This window comes from Rhinolophus hipposideros (genome assembly GCF_964194185.1).
Source record: "Rhinolophus hipposideros genome assembly, chromosome: 22".
In the NCBI taxonomy this organism is placed as follows: Eukaryota; Metazoa; Chordata; class Mammalia; order Chiroptera; family Rhinolophidae; genus Rhinolophus; species Rhinolophus hipposideros.
Window position 1 is genome coordinate 39,984,749 of NC_138068.1, and position 20,599 is coordinate 40,005,347.

At 41.6% G+C, this 20,599-nt stretch overlaps 1 protein-coding gene across 9 annotated transcripts in view; it reads left to right on the top strand.

The window, feature by feature from the left end:
* RIN2 (Ras and Rab interactor 2) overlaps positions 1–20,599 on the top strand; it is a 248,212-nt gene that overhangs the window by 158,981 nt on the left and 68,632 nt on the right. For 6 of the 9 annotated variants that reach the window (XM_081034404.1, XM_081034399.1, XM_081034400.1 and 3 more), the window contains exon 3: positions 20,296–20,396. The exons of the other annotated variants lie outside the window; for them this stretch is intronic. In XM_081034404.1, the coding sequence (XP_080890530.1) occupies positions 20,296–20,396 (101 nt within the window). The remainder of the gene's footprint in view (positions 1–20,295; positions 20,397–20,599) is intronic. 9 annotated transcript variants of the gene reach the window in all.

Genomic DNA, 20,599 nt, shown 5'->3' on the forward strand with positions numbered 1-20,599 from the left:
TTGTGATCAAGGGAACATTTTGCATCATCAGGGCTAAGATAGACTATTGCATAAATACTGTTGAGCTCATTTACTCTCCACACTCCTGGGCCACCCTCAGCCTTTGGGCAAGTTTGAAAAAGGCAACCACCTTGGCCTGCAGAAGGCATCTCAGGGCAGATAAAGCCATCCCAGAGCGCAGGGTTTAGAGATTTGGGGAACCCACCTCTGGCACTACTGTGGTCACCCCTCACCTCTTCATCCTGACTTCACACCACACTCAAAATTACACTCCAGATGAAAGACCTACAAATAAATAAATACATTGTATGTAAATAAGCAAAACTACATATAAGTCTTAGCAAAAAATAGAAAAGACTGTTTATTACTTAGAGATAAGGAATGTCTTCCTATACAAACCAAGAGCCATAATGAATTATTTTTTTACCTTTTAATTTTTATTTGGGTTTTCTTTCTGGTCTAATTTTTTTTATTATTAGTTTCAGGTACACAAGACAAAGTAATACGTAGACGTTTATCATTTATATCCCTCACACTGTGTGAACCGACCTCCCCCTATCCACTATCCCTCTGACATCGCACAGAGCCATTACATTTCCACTGTCTCTATTCCTAATGCTGTACTCCACTTCTTGTAACTATATACATACATATATACACATATATACATATCTAAAATTATAGTTGGCATTCATTATTGTTCAGCTTCAGGTGTACAGTGCAGTGATCAGGCATCTACATCATCCCTGAGGTGGTCTCCCAAATGGGACACGTGTCCATTGAATACCCTACAAAATCTTTACAACATTATTGATTACATTCCCCAAATTAATTTTCAAAACCCCGTGGCCATCTTGTGGTTACCTACTGTTTTCTAATCCCCTCACCTTCCCCCTTATCCCCACCCCCCCGACCATCTAACAACCTTCAGTTTTTCCTCTTTGTCTCCAAAACTGTTTCTGATTAGTTCATTCACTTATTCTTTTCTTTAGATTCCACATATAAGTGAGATCATATGTTACTTGTCTTTCTCTGTCTGACTTATTTCACTTACATAATGTTCTCCAGGTCCATCCATGTTGTTGCAAATGGTAAGATTTCTTTCTTCTTTATGGCTGCGTAATAATCCATTGTGTAAATGTACCACAGTTTCTTAATCCAGTCATCTACCGATGGGCATTTCGGTTGTTTCCATGTCTTGGCTATTGTGTATAGTGCTGCAAGAAACATAGGAGTGCATAAAGATTTTTGAATTGGAGTTTTGGATTTCTCCAGATAGATAACTAGGAGTGGAATTACTGGATTATAAGGTAGTTCCATTTTCAGATTTTTGAGATACCTCCATACTGTTTTCCATAGTGGCTGCACTAATCTGCAATCCCACCAACAGTGCACAAGCGTTCCCTTTTCTCCACATCTGCGCCAGCACTTGTTGTTTGTTGATTTATTGATGATAGCCATTTTGACTGGGGTGAGGTGGTATCTCATTGTGGTTTTTATTTGCATTTCTTTAATGGTTAGTGAGGTTGAGCATTTTTTCATATGTCTGTTTGCCATCTGTATGTCCTCTTTAGAAAAATGTCTCTTCATCTCCTCTTTTTTTAATTGGGTTTTGTGTTTTTTGGGGGTTGAGTTGAGTGAGTTTTTTATAAATTTGTGATATTAACCCCTTATCAGATATATCATTGGCAAATATCTTTTCCCATTCAGTAGGATCCCTTTTTGTTTTATTGATGGTTTCCTTTGCTGTGAAAAAACTTTTTAGTTTGATGTAATCCCACATGTTTATTTTTTCTCTTACTTCCCTCGCGCGAGGGGATATATCAGTGAAAATCTTACTCCGGGTAATGTCCATGAAGTTTCTTCCTATATTTTCTTCTAGATATTTTATGGTTTCAGATCTTACATTTAAGTCTTTAAGCCATTTTGAATTTATTTTTGTATATGGTGTAAGGAGGTGGTCCAGCTTCATTTTCTTGCATGTGTCTGTCCAGGTTTCCCAACACCACTTATTGAACAGACTGTCTTTACCCCATCGTACATTCTTGCTTCCATTGTCGTAGATTAGATGGGCATATAGGCACGGATTTACTTCTGGACTCTCTATTCTGTTCCATTGATCTATGTGTCTGTTTTCATGCCAGTACCATGCTGTTTTGATTACAGTAGCGTTGTAGTATAATTTGATGTCAGGTATCATTATACCTCCCACTTTGTTCTTATTTCTCAAGATTGCTGAGGCTACCCGGGGTCTTTTATGGTCCCATATAAATTTTAGGATTATATGTTCTATTTTTGTGAAAAACGTCGTTGGTAGTTTGATAGGAATTGCGTTGAATATGTATATTGCCTTAGGCAGTATGGACATTTTAACTATATTAATTCTTCCTATCCATGAACATGGTATGTGTTTCCATCTATTTGTATCTTCTTTCATTTCTTTCTTCAGTGTCTTATAATTTTGTGAGTACAGATCTTTTACTTCTTTGGTTAAATTTATTCCCAGGTATTTTATAGTTTTTGAAGCAATTGTAAATGGAATTGTTTTCTTAATTTCTCCTTCTGATATTCATCATTGGTATATACAAATGCAACTGATTTCTGAATTACTTTTGTATCCTGCTACTTTACTAAATTCATCTATCAGCTCTAATAGTTTCTTGGTGGAGTCTTTAGGGTTCTCTATATATAGTATCATGTTATCTGCATATAATAACAATTTTACTTCCTCCTTACCGATTTGGATGCCTTTTATTTCTTTTTCTTGTCTGATTGCTGTGGCTAGAACTTCCAGCACTATGTTGAACAGAAGTGGAGAAAGTGGGCAACCTTGCCTTGTTCCTGATCTTAGGGGGAATGGTTTTAGCTTTTCCCCATTGAGTATGATGTTAGCTGTAGGTTTATCATATATGGCCTGTATTATATTGAGATATGATCCCTCTATTCCCACTTTCTTAAGGGTTTTTATCATAAATGGCTGCTGTATTTTATCAAATGCTTTTCTGCATCTATTTATATGATCATGTTATTTTTATTTTTCATTTTGTTAATGTGGTGTATCATATTAAGGATGTTGAACCACCCTTGCATACCAGGGATGAATCACACTTGATCATGTTGTATGATCTTTTTAATGTATTGCTGAATTCTGTTCACTAATATTTTTCTGAGGATTTTTGCATCTAAGTTCATTAGCGATATTGGCCTGTAGTTTTCTTTTTTTGTAGTGTCTTTGTCTGATTTGGAGATCAGGATGATAGTGGCTTCATAAAAACTGTTTGGGAGTCTTCCCTTTTTCTGGATTTTTTGGAAGAGCTTGAGGAAAATAGGTGATGATTCTATTTTGAATGTTTTGTAAAATTCACCTGTAAAGCCATCTGGTCCAGGGCTTTTGTTTGTTGGGAGATTGTTGGTTACTGTTTCAATTTCCCTGGTGGTAATCAGTCTATTCAGGTTTTCTGTTTCTTCTTGAGTTAGCCTTGGAAAGTTGTACACCTTTAGAAAATTGTCCATTTCTTCCAGATTGTCAAATTTGTTGACATCTAGTTGCTCATAGTAATTTCTTAAAATTTTTTTGTATTTCTGTGGTGTCTGTTGTCACTTCTGCTCTTTCATTTCTGATTTTATTAATTTGCGTCCTCTCTCTCTCTTTTTTAATGAGTCTAGCGAAAGGTTTGTCAATTTTGTTTATCTTCTCTAAGAACCAACTCTTGGATTCATTGATCTTTTGTATTGTTTTTCTGGTTTCTATTTCATTTATTTCCCCTCTGATCTTTATTATCTCCTTCCTTGTGCTCCTTTTGGGCTTCTTTTGCTGTTCTTTTTCCAGATCCCTTAAGTGTGAAGATAAACTGTTGATTAGTGATGTTTTTTGTTTCTTTAGGTAGGCCTGCAATGCTATGAATTTCCCTCTTAGGACTGCTTTCGTGCCATCCCATAGATTTTGGGTCGTCATGTGTTCATTTTCGTTTGTCTTGAGATATTTTTTGATTTCTTCCTTGATCTCCTGCTTGCCCCTTTCATTATTTAGTAGCATGTTATTCAGCCTCCATGAATTGGTGTGTCTTCCAGTTTTTTTTCCTGTAGTTCATTTCTAATTTCATAGCCCTGTGGTCAGAGAAGACAATTGGTATGATTTCAATTTTCTTAAATTTATCAAGACTTGTTTGTGGCTTAACATATGATCTATCTTGGAAAATGTTCCATGTGCACTTGAGAAGAACGTGTATTTTGCAGCATTGAGGTGAGATGCTCTGAAAATATCGATTAAATCCAAGTGGTCCAATGTATCATTTAAGGCTGTTGTTTCCGTATTGATTTTCTGCCTGGAAGACCTGTCCCTTGTTTTCAGAGGTCTGTTGAAATCCCTACTATGACAGTGTTACTGTTGATCTCTGTCTTTATGTCAGTCAAGGTCTGTTTTATATATTTAGGTGCTCCTATGTTGGGTGCATAGATGTTTACTAGGGTTATATCCTCTTGTCGGATTGATCTCTTTATTATATAGTGCCCTTCTTTTAATATATTCTTCATTTTAAAGTCTATTTTGTCAGTTATAAGTATTGCAACTCCAGCTTTTTTCTCATTTCCATTTGCATGAACTATCTTACTCCTACCCTATACTTTCAGCTTGTGTGTGTCTTTTGACCTGAGGTGAGTCTCTTGTATACAGCATATACAAGGGTCTTGTTTTCTTATCCAATCATCCACCCTATGTCTCTTGATTGGAGCCTTTAATCTGTTTACATTTAAAGTGATTATTGATAGGTACGTAGTTATTGCCATTTTTAAATTTGTAGTTAGATTGTTTTCATCTTTCTTTTATTTACAGAAGTCCTTTTAGTATTTCTTGCAATGCTGGCTTGGTGGTAATAAATTCCTTTAGCTTATTCTTCTCATTCTCCCCAGCCTTTTCCCTAGGTCAGAGCTGCACGCCAGTCTTCCCAGAGGCTGAGCACTAAGGCTCCTCTGTAATCTGACACCACTCCTTAGTTCAGGGTCCAGTTTAAGTCTCCGGAAGGGCGGAGGTAGGATTGGAACAGCGGAGGTGGGGCCCAGGTATGGAGTTTGTGTCCTTTGTCCGGCCTAGGGCCCAACTGGAAGTCTTAGCTGAGGTTATTGCCTCAAATGCTGGATATGCTGCCCCCTCGGCAGGCAGGAGAGATCAGCTGTGTGACACAGGGAAAGAGCCCACTTTTGTGTTTTTTGTGTTTTGGCTTTTATGTTCTCTGTTCCATCCTGGGATCCCCTGTGTCTCTGTAGCTGCGGATGCCGGCTGTGTTTCCACCGCAGCAGATGCGGGCAGCATCTCCACTCCGCTCCCTCCCCTCTTTCCCTGCTCACCCAATTTATCCACCTTCACGTAATCCTTGCACGAGTCTCTTAGCTGTTCTGAGTGATGAGCAGAGAGTTGTTTGATGGGTTTTATGGCCCATTTGTAATAAGATCCAGAGGAGAACTCAAAAAGTGCACCCCACTGCCGCCATTCCTGTGACATCACTTCAAGACCCATAATGAATTTTTGATTATATCAACCTTAAAAGCTTTAAGAATTTTAAAAGACAGAAAATGGTGTCATGAGTGACTGCTAGGCTCACCATCCATGCTGTAGTCTCTTCCTGCAAGTCAGGGAAAGTAACCCCTGAGAGACTCTCAGACCCCAGGATCTGACTCTCAGACCCCTGGCACTGAGGCCTCCGTGGTAACCGTGACACAAGCAAAGAACAGAGCACGCCAGATCTTAAATGACTTTCAATATGCTCTTTACTCAAACATCAACCATTAATACACCAAACAGTAAAGCACACGATAATTGGGTAAAATAGAGTAACGAACCAGTCCCAAAGTCAATCAGAGTCCTGGTGGAGTGAGGAAGGGTGGCTGGTCCAGGAGGTCGGTCCAGCAGAGGTTCTGTCCGAGTGGAGCAGAGGAGAGTGGAGGGTTCTGGGAGCAGAGTAACAGCGTGGTCAACTCTCAGGTGAGACAAGCTCTCTGAGCTGTAAAAGTCCTCAGTTCTTTTGCAGTTCTGAGTGCCTTTCTGATGTCAACTTATCTTAGCTTGTGATCCTGACTGTCCTCTTATCTTTAATAGCAGACCTTCAGAGTGTAGCTGGTTACACTCAATTACCAGGGCAACCAGTAAGCTCTCTGGGTGTCTGCTAAGTTCTCTGCGCATGTCCAAAATGGAGTTACTCTTGCTCATTAAATATGGAGTCACTCATGCTAACACAAAACTCTTTCTAGGGGCCGGCCCGGTGGCTCAGGTGGTTGGAGCTCCATGCTCCTAACTCCGAAGGCTGCCGGTTCGATTCCCACATGGGCCAGTGGTCTCTCAACCACAAGGTTGCCAGTTCAATTCCTCGAGTCCCACAAGGGATGGTGGGCTGTGCCCCCTGTAACTAGTAACGGCAACTGGACCTGGAACTGAGCTGCGCCCTCCACAACTAAGACTGAAAGGACAACAACTTGAAGCTGAATGGCACCCTCCACAACTAAGATTAAAAGGACAACAACTTGACTTGGCAAAAAAAAGTGCTGGAAGTACACACTGTTCCCCCGATAAAGTCCTGTTCCCCTTCCCCAATAAAATCTTAAACAAAAAAATGTTTAGAGAAAAAAAAAAAGAACTCTTTCTAACAGCTTCCAGGGTCACTCTACACAAACAGTATGAGAGAAAAGTCTTTTAGATATTTGAGATAATGGGTTCATATTCAAAACTTATATAACTTAAGAAAAATCAAGAAATTCCAAAATAGGGACAGATGGGTGGTTCAGTTGGTTAGAGCGTAAGCTCTGGCCAACAGGATTGCTGGTTCGGTTCCCACATGGGCCAGCAAGCTGCGCCTTCCACAACTAGAATGAAGACAATGAGTTGCCACTGAGCTGTAATTGAGCTCCCACTGAGCTCCTGGGCAGCCAGATGGCTCAGTTTGTTGGAGCATGTGCTCTCAACCACAAGGTTGCCAGTTCCACTCCCACATGGGATGGTTGACTGCGCCCCCTGCGACTAAGATTGAACAAGGGCAACTGGACTTGGAGCTGAACTGCGCCCTCCACAACTAAGATTGAAAGGACAACTTGACTTGGAGCTGATGGGCCCTGAGAACAACACACAGTTCACCAATAAGGTCCTGGAAATATACACTGTTCCCCAATAAAGTTCTGTTCCCCTTCTTCAATAAAATCTTTAAAAAAAGAAATTCCAAAATGGTCAGCAGATAAACAGGCAATTCCTCAGAAGAAGAAATACAGACAAAATTATAATATGGACAAAGCACATTAAGACAATGAAAAGCCATTGTACTCATCAGATTGGCCAAAACTTAAGTGTGGTAATATCAAAACACTGACAAGTGAGGCGGATGCTTTCTAAGATGGCGGAGGCAGTATAGATGAGCACAGCCTCCTGGAGAGCAATGTGATATCACCTCATAACCTCTTATGTGCAGAGAACCCAGCATTTCTTCTGAGGTTTCACACAGTACACAAGATGTTCATCGCAGTACTGCTTGTGACAGCAACACATTGGAAACTACCTATGTGCTTATCAAAATAGAAGGGAAATATGAAATATCCCTATGTGATATACCCCCATGGTGGAAAACTGATGTAGGTATATTTCTCTGTGAGTCCCCAAATGATGTAGAGGACTTTTAGGTGAGTGAGTGCAGCGTTCGTGTCTCATGAGACCAAAGAATGGAAACACAGACCTAGGAGAGGCAGAGTTTTAAAAAGAGGATAGTTTATTGAAAGCAAAGGGTCAGAGCTCCCAAGCAGGAGGGGGTCCCGAATGGGGGTTCCCAGTGACTGAAGCAAAAGTTCTTACTTTTATACCTTCCCTTGCCTGCTTGGTGAAGGGGGCTGGAGCTTTCTAATGGAATTCACCTATCAGGTTTGTCCCGTTTGCCCATCCTGAAGGGATTAACAAAATAACCCATTCCTATCTATCAGATCTGCTTCTTTGTCGGGTCAAAAGGGATTTGCGAGATAATTTATTAACCTTTAAGGTGTTTCTCATATCTTAGTCCTGGAGTGAAGGAGACATTCCAGAACTTGGAGTTTCAGGATATGGCTGCCTTTTGTTTATTCCACCAGGGACCTCCCTGTCTACCTAATGACGTGCTAACTAATCTGTCTCAAAACCATTCCCATTTAAAATGAGTGAACTAGGGCTTCCTTTATCAAAGTGAATAAATTCCACAACATTTTGTTGGCTGTAATAAGCAAGCCACAGGACAATACATCAGTAAGATTCCATCTGATAAAAAAAAAGCATAGGGTAATATTCAAGAATGATACACATAAAACCTCTGAGTAGGTGAAAAAGAACTATGGGCAATGGTCAAGGGAGATTAGCTTTAACTACAGTAATCTATGTTATTCAGTAGGAATGTATTCATGTGTTATGTTTCTGATTAAATTTCAAAAATATAATTTCAAAATTATAAATGCAAACACCCTTGGATGATGTAACAGAAATAATTTCAAAACAAACCAAAAGGGCGTGGTTCTGAGATGCTTCAGCATCATTCCCCAGACACTCCCCTATCAGTGAAGAAAATATATGTCTATTACTTTTGTTTCCATGGTGATAATTCCTGGAGGCAAAGAGCATTTGAACGTTTGCAAGAAACCCATCATTTTTCAGACTACTTTAGACATACCTCAATATGGGGTATACCCACCAGTCCATGAGACTTCTCCAGCTCAGCAGAAGCAGACAGGAGAGGGAATTGTTTGGGTAATGTGCTTTTTCATGACCTAGAGGTACGTATAATCCCACAGAGCTGATGGAACTGTAAAGCCCCATCATACCCCAAGACCTAGTTGATGTAGTAATTGGGAAATAGAAACTCCATAGCTGAGAGCCAAGCACTTGACTTTTCCCACATCCTAGGTTCCAAGTCTTTATTAGCAACACATACCTTTTTTAAAACCTTTGATAACATTCCTGAGTTAAACTTAGAATTTGAAGAGCGCTGTATCAGAACTTGCTCTTTAAGTACTTTCTTATTTTTGTTTGACCTTGAAGAGAATTTTCTTCCTTTTATCTAATCCTGAAAGAAAGAAAACAAAATTTGGAGTCCCTCCCCTTTCTTCCCTCAAGCCTTTCATGCAAGCAGGGACAACAGACAGCAACTTCTCTCCCGAGTATAGCCAGGGAAAATTGGCGTCTAGTGGGCAGATCTGGAGATTAGAGACTCCTGGGCAGACAGGCAAAAAAGAAGATTGGACTCCACAAACACTGGTCTTTTGTAGGTCCAGGTCTGTTGCCTTTTTACAGGCTGGGAGGTGTATGAGTCCTTTTTAAATGTCTCTTAGCTTTATCAGCTCTCTGCTTCATAATAACAATCACCATTAATATAAAGAGAGAAGATAAACAGGAAGAGGATCTGGGAGCATTTAGGTGCTTGTTTCAAAGTGTTTTAATCTCATCGTCCAGTACCCCCTCCCACCAAAGTCAGCCCAACAGGGGCCCAGAGGGCATTTGATGGCAGGTCCTTTTGAGCCCAAACCTGGTATGCTCGCCACTGCTAGCTCATGCTGCCAAGCTACCAGATAGTTGCTTCTAGTTGCTAAAAATGTGACTGCCTCTAAACTGTCCAAGACTGCTGCTTGAAATGTGGCCCTCAGATGAGGTTCCCTCCTACTGGGAAGTTACCCAGAATAATTACAGAATCGTACAAATCAGTGTAGATTTCTGTGCCAGACAAGCGCAGCAGGCCAAGCCTTGTCCAGACTGAGCTCTGGGTGTGATCTCAAAGTGTTACGTGCAAAAGGTCCGGCTTTTTGTGCTCGCCACACAAAAGCACAAAAGTCAAAATTTGAGCAGTGAGGTTGGTGGAAAGAAAAGCAGGTCCATTCCAAAATGCCAGCATTAAGGGAAGACAGTGGATTCCTAGTCGCAAAGACTGCCTTCCGGCTCTTAATATCGCCAAAAGGTTGTAAAGGCAGAAAAGAGGGGCAGAACAAAGGAATAAAGAAGTTGGTCAGGCAACTCCTGAAAAAGTGCTTCTCAGAGGCTGGCCTGCCTCAGGGACAGAAATGGATCCCAGACAGATGCAAAAACCTGTCCCAACCCACTGGGCCAGGCATGCACTTGGCCCAAAGTAAACAGAACCATTGAAACTGGTATGCATAGTGAATGTATAGTAAACAGAGTCATTAAGGTTTGGTGGAAGGAAGCAAAAAAAAAAAGAAAAACTTTCAAAAAGTCCCAGGCCAAACCACACTGTCAAATTGAATTACACAAGAGGTTTAAATCTCAAAATAGAAGTTATAGGGTCACCGTTTCAAAAGGGCCAGGAAAGAACCTGGGGTTTCTGGAATTCTCCTGCCCTTGGCCTGGATGCTAGTTTGCTTGGAATTCACCTAGGTGAGCACTTCGGGCTTCCTGTGTTTTATTACGCATAAATGCTACATGTTAGGGAGCCTGAGGGCACTAGGTTTCTGGGTAGAATGAGGGAGGACCCAGAAACCCAACCCCAGGCCTGTCTTCCTCTCCCCAGTTGTAGTCACCATACTCCCTCTCACTTCCCCCTTGGTGAAGGCAGCTGCAGAATTTCCCTTCCTGCCAGCAGCACTCTCTCTCCCTGCTTCCGAAGGCAAATAATACACACACACAACCCCTTTGTTTCCCTGTTGGGGTGGGTAACAAACACAGTTATTTCCTGGCTTTATTGTGGCGGCTCTGTTGTGCCATACTTGTTAGTGGCTGTCTCTCGGGTTGAGGCCGTAGTCACTGTTTGTGGAATTTTCTGGAAAGAACACAGATGTTGTGTTTTGCTATAAGAACCACTGTCTTCACCACCTTAGTGTCCTGGAACTTGGTGTCTATCTCACTCTCAGATTGCCCTCAATAACAGCCGCTTGTCTCTGTTGCCACCTTCCTAGGTGTTCACACAGCCTTGGCAGCACAACAGTGTTATGGCTGTTCGCTTGCGGGCCATGAAAGAATTCACGAGTCAGATAGAAATATAGAAGATTTATTACAATAAGGGGAGAGTCGGCTGGGCAATGTCTGCTGCAACCTACTGCCTCGAGTCTTTGTTTGGTCTCAAGTTTTCTGTTTTCCTCTAGTTGGGGGTAGGGAAAGGTGCAGTAAAGCTGATTATCTCAACCTTTGCATGAGTTATGTAGATTTAAGTTAGAGCCTGGAGAGTGGATCCTACACAGAGGCAAAACCTCTCCCGAGTCCCAGGGCCAGCACTGGGCCTAAGGAAATAGAAACAATGAAACTGCGTAGTAAATGTATAGGAAGCAATATCATTACGAGACAAAAGAAAGCTTTCAAAAAGTCCCAAGCTAAATTGCCCTTATTAATTTGAATTATACCAGAGATCCAAATCTCAAAAATAGAAAATTTTGTGCTACTATCACAATCCCTCCGTCCCAACATTCCCCCATCTTTGATCGGCAATGAAAAAATCTTTGGAAATTGGGATGAGGGTCTCTCTCCTTAACTGCTTCAGAGCACGGCAAGGGCATAGAGCTGTCCCTCCCTATGAACTAGATTGCCGGTCAAAGGTGGTGGAGCACCTGGGCCCCGGAAAATCCGGGCAGCTGCCTAGAAACTGGATTGAGGTGGAGGCTCCAGACTGGGAGTTGGAGCTCTGATCTCTGGGGCTGGGGGCCGTTTCAGGATCATCCGCAGGGATAGGCTGGAAGCGTTGCATGAGTGCCATCTGCAATTTAATGGACTCAATTCTAAAAGAGACAAATTCAACCAGAAGGTTAAAGAGGTGTGGTCTTGATAGAAGTAACCTAAGAATAATAAGGAGGGGAACTAGTAAAGGTGAGAGAAAGGACCATAACTAGAGTGAATAGGGAATCACAGGTGGGGTGCAAGTAAAGAGGAACACAAGAGCTCTTAAGAGAACAGTAATCAAGAGCAGCGCTAGGAGTCTGGGGTTTGTTATTAGTGTTTATCAGTCCTGGGAGAGTGACTTGCTTGTTTGAAGAAGAGCTTAAGGTCTTCAGGAACAGGTGCAATAGCCTTCCTTCTGGAGGAGCCCTGTGGACATTTAAATGAAACAGGTTTGATTCAAGGGAAGGGAACCCAACTGCTGACTCTGAAGCCTGATAACTGGGCTGTCAGGGACCCCTCCCCACCCCAGCTTCTAACAATACTTGGTCCTGACTTTAGAGGGCTGCAATGTGTAGAGGGGTCGGCCTGGGCGAGGTGATTGTCCCTAAATTTCTTGAGTGCCTGCTGAACCGAATTAAGGTCAGAATCTATAAGCATAAAGCAATGGGCAGTAATTAGAGCTAAGGCTTAGAGGTCTCCTGACCAAGCTTTCCCAGAGTCCTTTTCAAGGGGCTCTATTTATCTTTACAACCAAGTGATGGAGGACTATTTTTCCTGTGAATACCCAAGTGACGTAGATGATGTTGGATCTGCTGGCAGTTTCTGGTGTAAGCCGGGCTCGTGTCTCGTGAGACTGAAGAATGGAAACACAGACCCAGGAGAGGCGAAGAGTTTTATAAAGAGGATAGTTTATTGAAAGCAAAGAGTCAGAACTCCTGAGTGGGAGGGGGTCCTGCATGGGGGTGGCCCGTGACTGAGGCAAATGCTCCTATTTTTATACCTTCCCTTGCCTGTTTAGGGAAGGATTGCTGTTTGAAGAAGGGAACTGGTGCCTTCTAATGAAATTTGTCTACCAGGTTTGTTCTGTTTGCCCATCCTGAAGGAATTAGCAAAGTAACCCACTCTTATCTATCAGATCTGCTCGTTTGTCAGGCCAAAAGGAATTTTATGATTAACCTCAAGGCCATGTTAGGATTTGTCCTAGAGCAAAGGAGTGATTTCAAAACCTGGAGTTTTAGGATATGGTTGTCTTTTGTTTATTCCACCAGGGACCTAGGGACATGCTAACTATCCTGTATCACAAGCAGGTTTCAGAAGAGCGGTCAAGAAAAATAAATGGCTAATTAACCAGCTTACCTGTCATGTCAAGGGTCACCTGTAGTTTTTGCCTTTGTGATGAGAACAGCTTATCACAGTGGGAGCCAGTGGGAGCTTCAGACCATACAGTGATTACAACCATTTTGGGGGAGAGAGTTGGTCCACACCGTCTTCAGAACAGGGGGCATTCCCTCCTCTAGTGCTCTTTTAGCTTGTACAAGGGGCATGGCTGCTTTGGAGGATTAGGACACTCCTTACTCCAGTGCTCTGGGCTTCCACATCCAGAGCAGGCTCATTTATCTGGCGTTTTTTCTTCAGGGGCTGGTGGGGTGACCCTTAGATGGCTCTGGACTTGGCCTGTCTATTAACTGTAGCCAAAAATCTGGCCTGTCTTTGGTGTCATCTTCCCTGTCTCGGTAGTAAAAGATGTTGTACCAAATTCCTTGGCCTTCTCTAGGATCTGTGTCTTTTCATTAAGATGTAACAATGGGTCACAATTACTACTAAGGGCACATGAACTCCAGTAGTCCTAGAATACAGAAGTTTACATAATTATTAGTAAAACTTAGTTCTTACTATTGTGAAGATTTAGTTTTCTTCAGTAACCAAGGACCTGATTAGGACAATATAAAACATAGAAATTATTTTGATGACACATATAATCTTTGATTTTTAGGCAGAAAACTTTTATAATATCAGCAGCAGACCAATAATCTAATTTTTCCTGTTTAACAGAAAGAGAAAACACTCAACTTGATTAGCTTACTTTTGATATTTAAATTTAATTAATCATATTTAGCATTACTTTTCATATTAGAATCCATAACCTTCAGAACCTTAATTTTTTTTTCAAACTGTTTTCATTGTATTTTATTTATTTATGTTGAGTTATAGAACCTTAATTTTTACTGACCACCAAAAGCAAGCAATTAGCACTTCCACTGGAAAATCCAGGAAAATATTTGGTAACCTTCAAAAGCATAGGCTTTTGTAATAAAATATAAGATATAATTATTAACAGATCTTAATTTATCTTTTAACGTTCTTGTGACAAGAAGCCAACAAACAGGTTGTGAAAAGCAATGCTTACTCACCAGTTTGGCTGACACTTAGGCAGCCCTTCCCCTTTTTGTAGGAACTTTGAATAGGGACAGGGGTGTTTTGGGGGTCTTAGGTTATGTACGTGGATTTGGAGAAACTTCAGCACCAACTCTGATAAAGTACTTACACTGAAACTGCTGTTGACTGTGCACCCTGAGAAAAAAGATACCTACAAAGAAAGACTTCTGATGGCTAACTGAGCTCAAATTAGGGGGTGGGGGGCCAGGGGGTGCCTATCAGCCATTCCTAAACAGGGGCCTTGAGGCTCATGCAAGCCACACTTTAGGGAGAAGCCTGCACACAACTGCCTACCTGTATTTTGTTCCTGCCCCTGAAGCAGCTCTTATAAAAGAGTTCCTGGAATTGTATTTCAACCTACAGGATTGAGACTTTCCCAGTCCAATCAGCTGTACAGCTATATCACATTAACCTCTTCATTGACCAATCAGAACAGCTGCATTTTGACCAACCAGGACAGTGCTTTTTGGACCAATCAAACTTCAAGAATTTGGAGTCATCATTTGCATGAGGATGGACCAATCATGGACCAGGAGCCTGAACTAGAGCATTTCACCAAAGACTGAAAACTTCATTTCCCTGGCTGGAGCTGAAATACTGAAAAGGAAACATCAAACATGTCTCGCTGGACCAGAGCAGAGCAGGCAGAGCAGAGTTGTTTAGCTGGAGAAAGGCCTCGCTGCGGGGCTGCCTCAGAGCTACGCTGTTCTCACAGTCATGCTATATCACAATTGAGCTGTTTGCACTGAATAAAGTTTTCCTTCTTCACTGCACCCCAAATTGGCCATTCCTGTTGGTGCTGAATTAGCATTCACAACCTTCTGTTAACAGCTTTAACATGGGAAAGTTTAAGTTAAAACTGGTCTCATGTGGTGGATGATACCATGTTTCCCCGAAAATAAGACCTAACCGGACAATCAGCTCTAATGTTTCTTTTGGAGAAAAAATTAATATAAGACCCAGTCTTATTTTACTATAAGACCAGGTCTAATATAATACAATATAGTATAGTATAGTATAATATAATTAATGTAATATAACATAACATAATATAATACAATACAATATAATACTGGGTCTTATATTAATTTTTGCTCCAAAATATGCATTAGAGCTGATCGTTCAGCTAGGCCTTATTTTCGGGGAAACACAGTAACTTAGCTCTCTATTTGCTCTCAAAGAATGAAATTTGGATGAACACAGAGCATAAGGGATGAGATCAAACGTTTACAGGAATTAAAAACAAACACAAGTGTGTCTGAGGCAATGTGAGGAACATCTCAAATCCAATCAGGGACACCTGAGCAGACCTCAGGTAGGGTTCTTGCTGATGGAAGGGCCTGGTGGGTTTATAAACAGATCATTTGGAGAGGCAGACCTGGCTCTGGAATGCTAAGCTCTGGTTTATTTGTCAGGTAAAGTGCTGTCAGATAGGTGAATCGGGGTAGAATGGGGTTGAGAGGAGGAGAGAGAAAGGGAACTGAAAGACCCCTCATCCAGCCAGGAAGGGTCCCATAGCCATCCAGCCTTGTGCAACAACCTCTGTCCTCATCCACCTTTATGTCTTGGCTTCATTGTGCCTCTCTTCTGAATTACAGATAAGTTATCTGTCATTTGCCACTGGGTGCTGCTGCTGAACGAGAACCATAATTTGTAGATTCTTTGTGTTTGCCTAGGTATAAGAGAAAGAAACAATGTGGGATTTGAGGCCTGGACATGCAGCCAAAGATGTCAGCATGAACAGTATAGGGAGGAAACAGTCTGGCTATAGGACATCAGCTACTTCTACTGGGGAAGGCCACTGGGATTTTTAGTTCAAATGAATACTGTGGTTGTGAAGGTGACTGAGAGGGGAGTGGTGAATGTACATAGTGACTCATTTTCCTGCTGGAGATGGGAATCTTTTAACTCCTGTAGGTGTTTGCCTGAGGCTGTGGCTGGCCCTCCTTTGGCAAGACTCTCTGCTCCCTGGTGGACAGGGTCCCTTCTGTCCGGGACCACAACCATGACCCAGAATGGGAGAGGGGATCCCAGCCCAAAGTGCTGGGGTTTTGGCACAGACACTCAGACTTCCCCAGCTCACCCCACTTCTTCCCACTTTCTTAATCCCTCCATCTCCTTCCACTTTCATACATTCACCCTTTTTCTTACTTTCCTAATAATTTTGATTCTGAAGTATTTTAAACATACAGAAAATCACACGTAATACTAAAACAATCTCTAGTTCTGTCAAATCTTTTTAGTTTGCCATTTCATTTTAAGAAATAAAATCTCACAGGTGGATGAGCCCCTTGACCTCCATCCATTTCTCCTCCTGAGGTCACCACTATCTTGGATTAGGAGTGTAACCCCCACATTGCATATTGAAATAGTCTTTATGGGTATATCTACAAACACTAAATAGTACAACTTTGCATGATTTTAAGCTTCATACACTGAATGCAACCCTTTTCAACTTGTTTTTTTCTTTAATGAAGGCTTTTTGAGTTTTTATGTTTATATATGTCTCGATGCATATAGCTGCTGTGGACCAAAACAGGGGCTACATACTAAACCTGAAAAGCTCAGGGGAGGCCTTCATGGTGGGCCTTACAAACCTACAGGTCAAAGTGACCACACTGGGTGGTTTGAATGTAAAAATTCCTAACTAAAAGCCAGTCATGGTGGGTAGTCACCTCCTAGACCTGTAGCTTTCTTGACAAAGGTCAGTCTTTAACTTTGAAATTGTCCGTTGTCTTTGTGCACCTAAGATAACATACCTTTGAAATGTCAGAGTAATCTTTTTTTCCAGACCCCTTGTACAATCACCTGCACTAGACTATGAGACCACATTGTTATCTTGTTGCCCACATACCATTTCTATGTGCTCTAAACGTTAATTATTAACTATCTTGTTCTCACCAATGTAAAACAAGTATGTGTCTCTCTGTTTTACTTTTTAATCCAATCCCAGAGATTTCCCTGCTTTGCTATCTCCCACCCCTTTAATCTACCACCAGTGAATTTCTTGGAACACCCCCCCTTATGTCTCCTCCTTTGATTTTAACGTATAAAATAAGCTGCAATTGCCATTCTCCAGAGCATTTTCTCAAGCCATTGAGGTTTTTCTTCCCAGCAATTATCATCAGTTTGGGTCAAATAAACTCTTATAAGACTTTTTTCTTTCTTTTCTTTTTTTTTTTTAAAGAGGGCACAGCTCAAAGTGGCCCATGTTGGAATTGAACCGGCAACCTTGGTGTTAGGAGCACCGCGCTCTAACCAACTGAGCTAACCGGCCACTCCTATAACACTTTTTTAAAGCTGGATTTTGTTTCGTTAACACTCTGGTTCATTAATTTTAACTGCTGTGTAGTATCCTATACCTCAAGTTGTTCATTCTCCTATTGATGAACAATTAGGTGCTTATAATTTGGTTTTCTTAAAAATAGTGGTGCAGCAAATATTCTTACAAAGAATGTGCAGGAGTTTTTCTACTGCGCATATCTAGAAGGTCTGTGTATTCTCAGTATCTACAAGATATTGCAAATTGCTGTCCAAAGTGCTTCTGTGAACAATACTTTTCCAGCAGCATCTGGAGGTTCCTGTTTCCCCACATCCTCGAATATTTGGCTTTGTCAGACTTTTTAAATTTTTGCCACTAAGATATGTGTAAAATGAGATTTCCTGATCATTTTCTTTCCCAAGGCTTCTAGAAGTTCCACCTTAGCATGCACACCATCATACACAAAGGGAATGGATCAAGCATGGAAGGCTTGACAGGCCTCCGTTCTTCTGACCTCTAAGTAATGGGAGTGCACCAGCAATTGGCAGGGACCCTTTCTCTATCTACACTTGCCCCTGGGAGAATCTCTCCCTGGGATAGCACTTTGGAATAGTAACACATAAGCCAGTGACTTCTAAATGTATAAATAGCTCCATCTTGAGTGTCAAAAGCCACTTAACCAATTTAATTGATGGCCAATAAGCAACTCAGTTTAAACTTAACCTGCCAATGCCCAACTAGATATTTTCCTCAAACCTAATCTTTCCCCATTCTATCTAATTGTTCAAGCCAAAAACTTATGCTCTGTCCTTGATTTTTCCCTTCCCACCACCCCACATTCAATCCATCAACTTCTGTCAGTTTCTGTATCATATTATTCCTGGATTTCCTTACTTCTTTCTAATTCCACTGCTGCTACTTTGACCTTGGTCCAAATCATCATCTAATGCCTGGACCACTGCAGCTGCCTCCTAACTAGTCTTGCTGTTTGTCATCTTGCCCTTACAAACCATCTTTAGCCAGCAGCCAAAGTGATCTTTTTATAACACAAAACAAATAAAATGTCATTGCCCTACTTAAAGCCCTCCAATGGTTCTTAGGTCAGGAAACTCAAACCCAAAGTTACTATGAACTAGAAGGCCGATGAGGTCTGATCCCTGTCTGCCTCTCCTTCCACATGCCTCCGCAGAGTCTGGGACTTTCTCTGTGAGGAGGGCTCTTCCTTTGATCTTTTCATTCAGGGCTTTTCCACTTCCTTAAAGACCCGTCCTGACCATCCACTCTAGCTATATAGTTCCTCCCTACAGAATCATTTTCATTCTGGAACTTCTCAATGCTCAGTGCTGTGATCTGTGCCCCACCAGAATATCTTCTCCAGGAGAATTGTCAACCTTACTCTAACTTGTAGTGTCTAGAGTGAAGTGGGTGGCCATAAAGTTCTGTTGCATTAATTAATGAATAGATGGGGTCAACAATTTATAACAGCTGTACAGTCAAATGAAGTTTCTCTCAGAGTCTGAGTGGGATAAGAGCTGCTTGAGGCAATACAACACTGTCCTTAGCTAGAACAGCAGTTCTCAAACTTTTCAGTCCCAGAACCCCTTTACACTGCTAAAAATAGAGAGGACCCCAAAGAGCTCGTGTTAGTGTGGATTATGTCTACAGGTATTTATTGTATTAGAAAATACAAATTGATCAAAACACAATTATAGTAGGTGTTGTGCGGGGCGGCCTGCGGGGCCTCTGGTCCCGCTCCCCACATAAGAACGCAGGACATGGTGAGGCTAAAAAGGAACACCCACGGAGCCATAGATAGGGGAGTCATACCACTGTGTTCTCTCTGGTGGCCAGGCGAGACACAGGAAGCAGGAGCCGCACGATCCGCAATCTGCCATTCACTTCTCTGCCTGTCAACCAACCAACCAATCAATGCAGCCGTGCAGTTACATCAGTAGCCAATTGGCTAACCAGTTACAGCTGATGGCCAACCAGTCACAGTTGATGGTCATTCACTAACCAAGCCAGCACCTCTCCACCAGAGGCCAAGAGCCTGGAAACTGCTTTCTAGGACTCTGTCCCCACAGTAGGGGACCTAAATACATCATTGACAGCAATGGATAGATCATTTGAACAGAAAATAAGTAAGTCAGTATCAGAAAATTCATGAAGAAAATGTTAAGATATTTATTTATTTAAAACAATAATTTATTACACGTTGACATAAATAACATTTGTATGAAAAGTAACTACATTTTAAAAAATTTGTGAGCAGTGGCACACTTTGAGAACAGCTGTTCTACACGCAGTACCGAATTAGCACCAGTAAAGATTCTATTGAATGAGTGGCTAGGTGGGCTCAAGAATTTAGATTAAACTTCAGGGTGAAATGTACCCCTTCCCATCATGTGGGTAGAGGATATAAGACCACAGTAGCCTACTGCCAGATGAGGCCACATTTCCCCCTTCATTCCCCTAATGGTTCACCCACCTTCTCACTCACTCCCAGCCCCACACAGCCTGTTCCCCTAAAAGTTTTCTCTTATAAAAAGAAAAAAAGAAGCAAAGAATAAGATGAGAAATAAATTGAAAATAATTGGAAATTGATTTGCAAGCTGTGTATCTCTTTAAAATATGCTTATTTCTGTAACCAGAATGATTGTATAAACTTTAACCCAGAGAATTCCTTTTGCGTTTTCACTTTGACAGTATGAATGTCGAGGCCTGATTTTTACCAGGATTTGTTTATTCCTTTTTGTACTCATGTTGAAAGCCCAAACTGGGTGTCATATTATTTTTCTTAAGGCAATACCGAAACCTAAGTTCTTCCTCTTTCTAAGAAGCTGCTCCCTCCCTCTTTATTTTTTTCCTCTGAGTAGAGGAAATTCACAGAGCCAGGATTTAAAAAAAAAAAAGGTCCTCTCTGTGCTCCTATTATAGTGGCTGGATCTCCCCAGACGCTGGGCACGCCTCTTCCACTTCCTGACGTCACACTATTTTTGTCTTTGAATAGCTCATTGACACAATCGTCTCAGAGATTGGAGAACTGAAACAGGAGATGGTGCCGACAGATGTCAGCCTGGAAAATGGACTGGAACCCACTGAAGCCCACAGGTGACAGAGGCGACTAGGCGCCGGGCGCGAGATGGGAGTTAAGTGAACCATATTAGCAGCGAGGACTGCCATTTCAGTGGCTCCTCGACTTTGGGAACTGGGAATTTGTTGGCCACTCCAGATGAAGCTCTCTGTAGGAGGTGGGAGTGGCCTAGAAACCAGTTGTCTTCTTGTTTAATCACTCTGAAGGCACTTGAACTTTG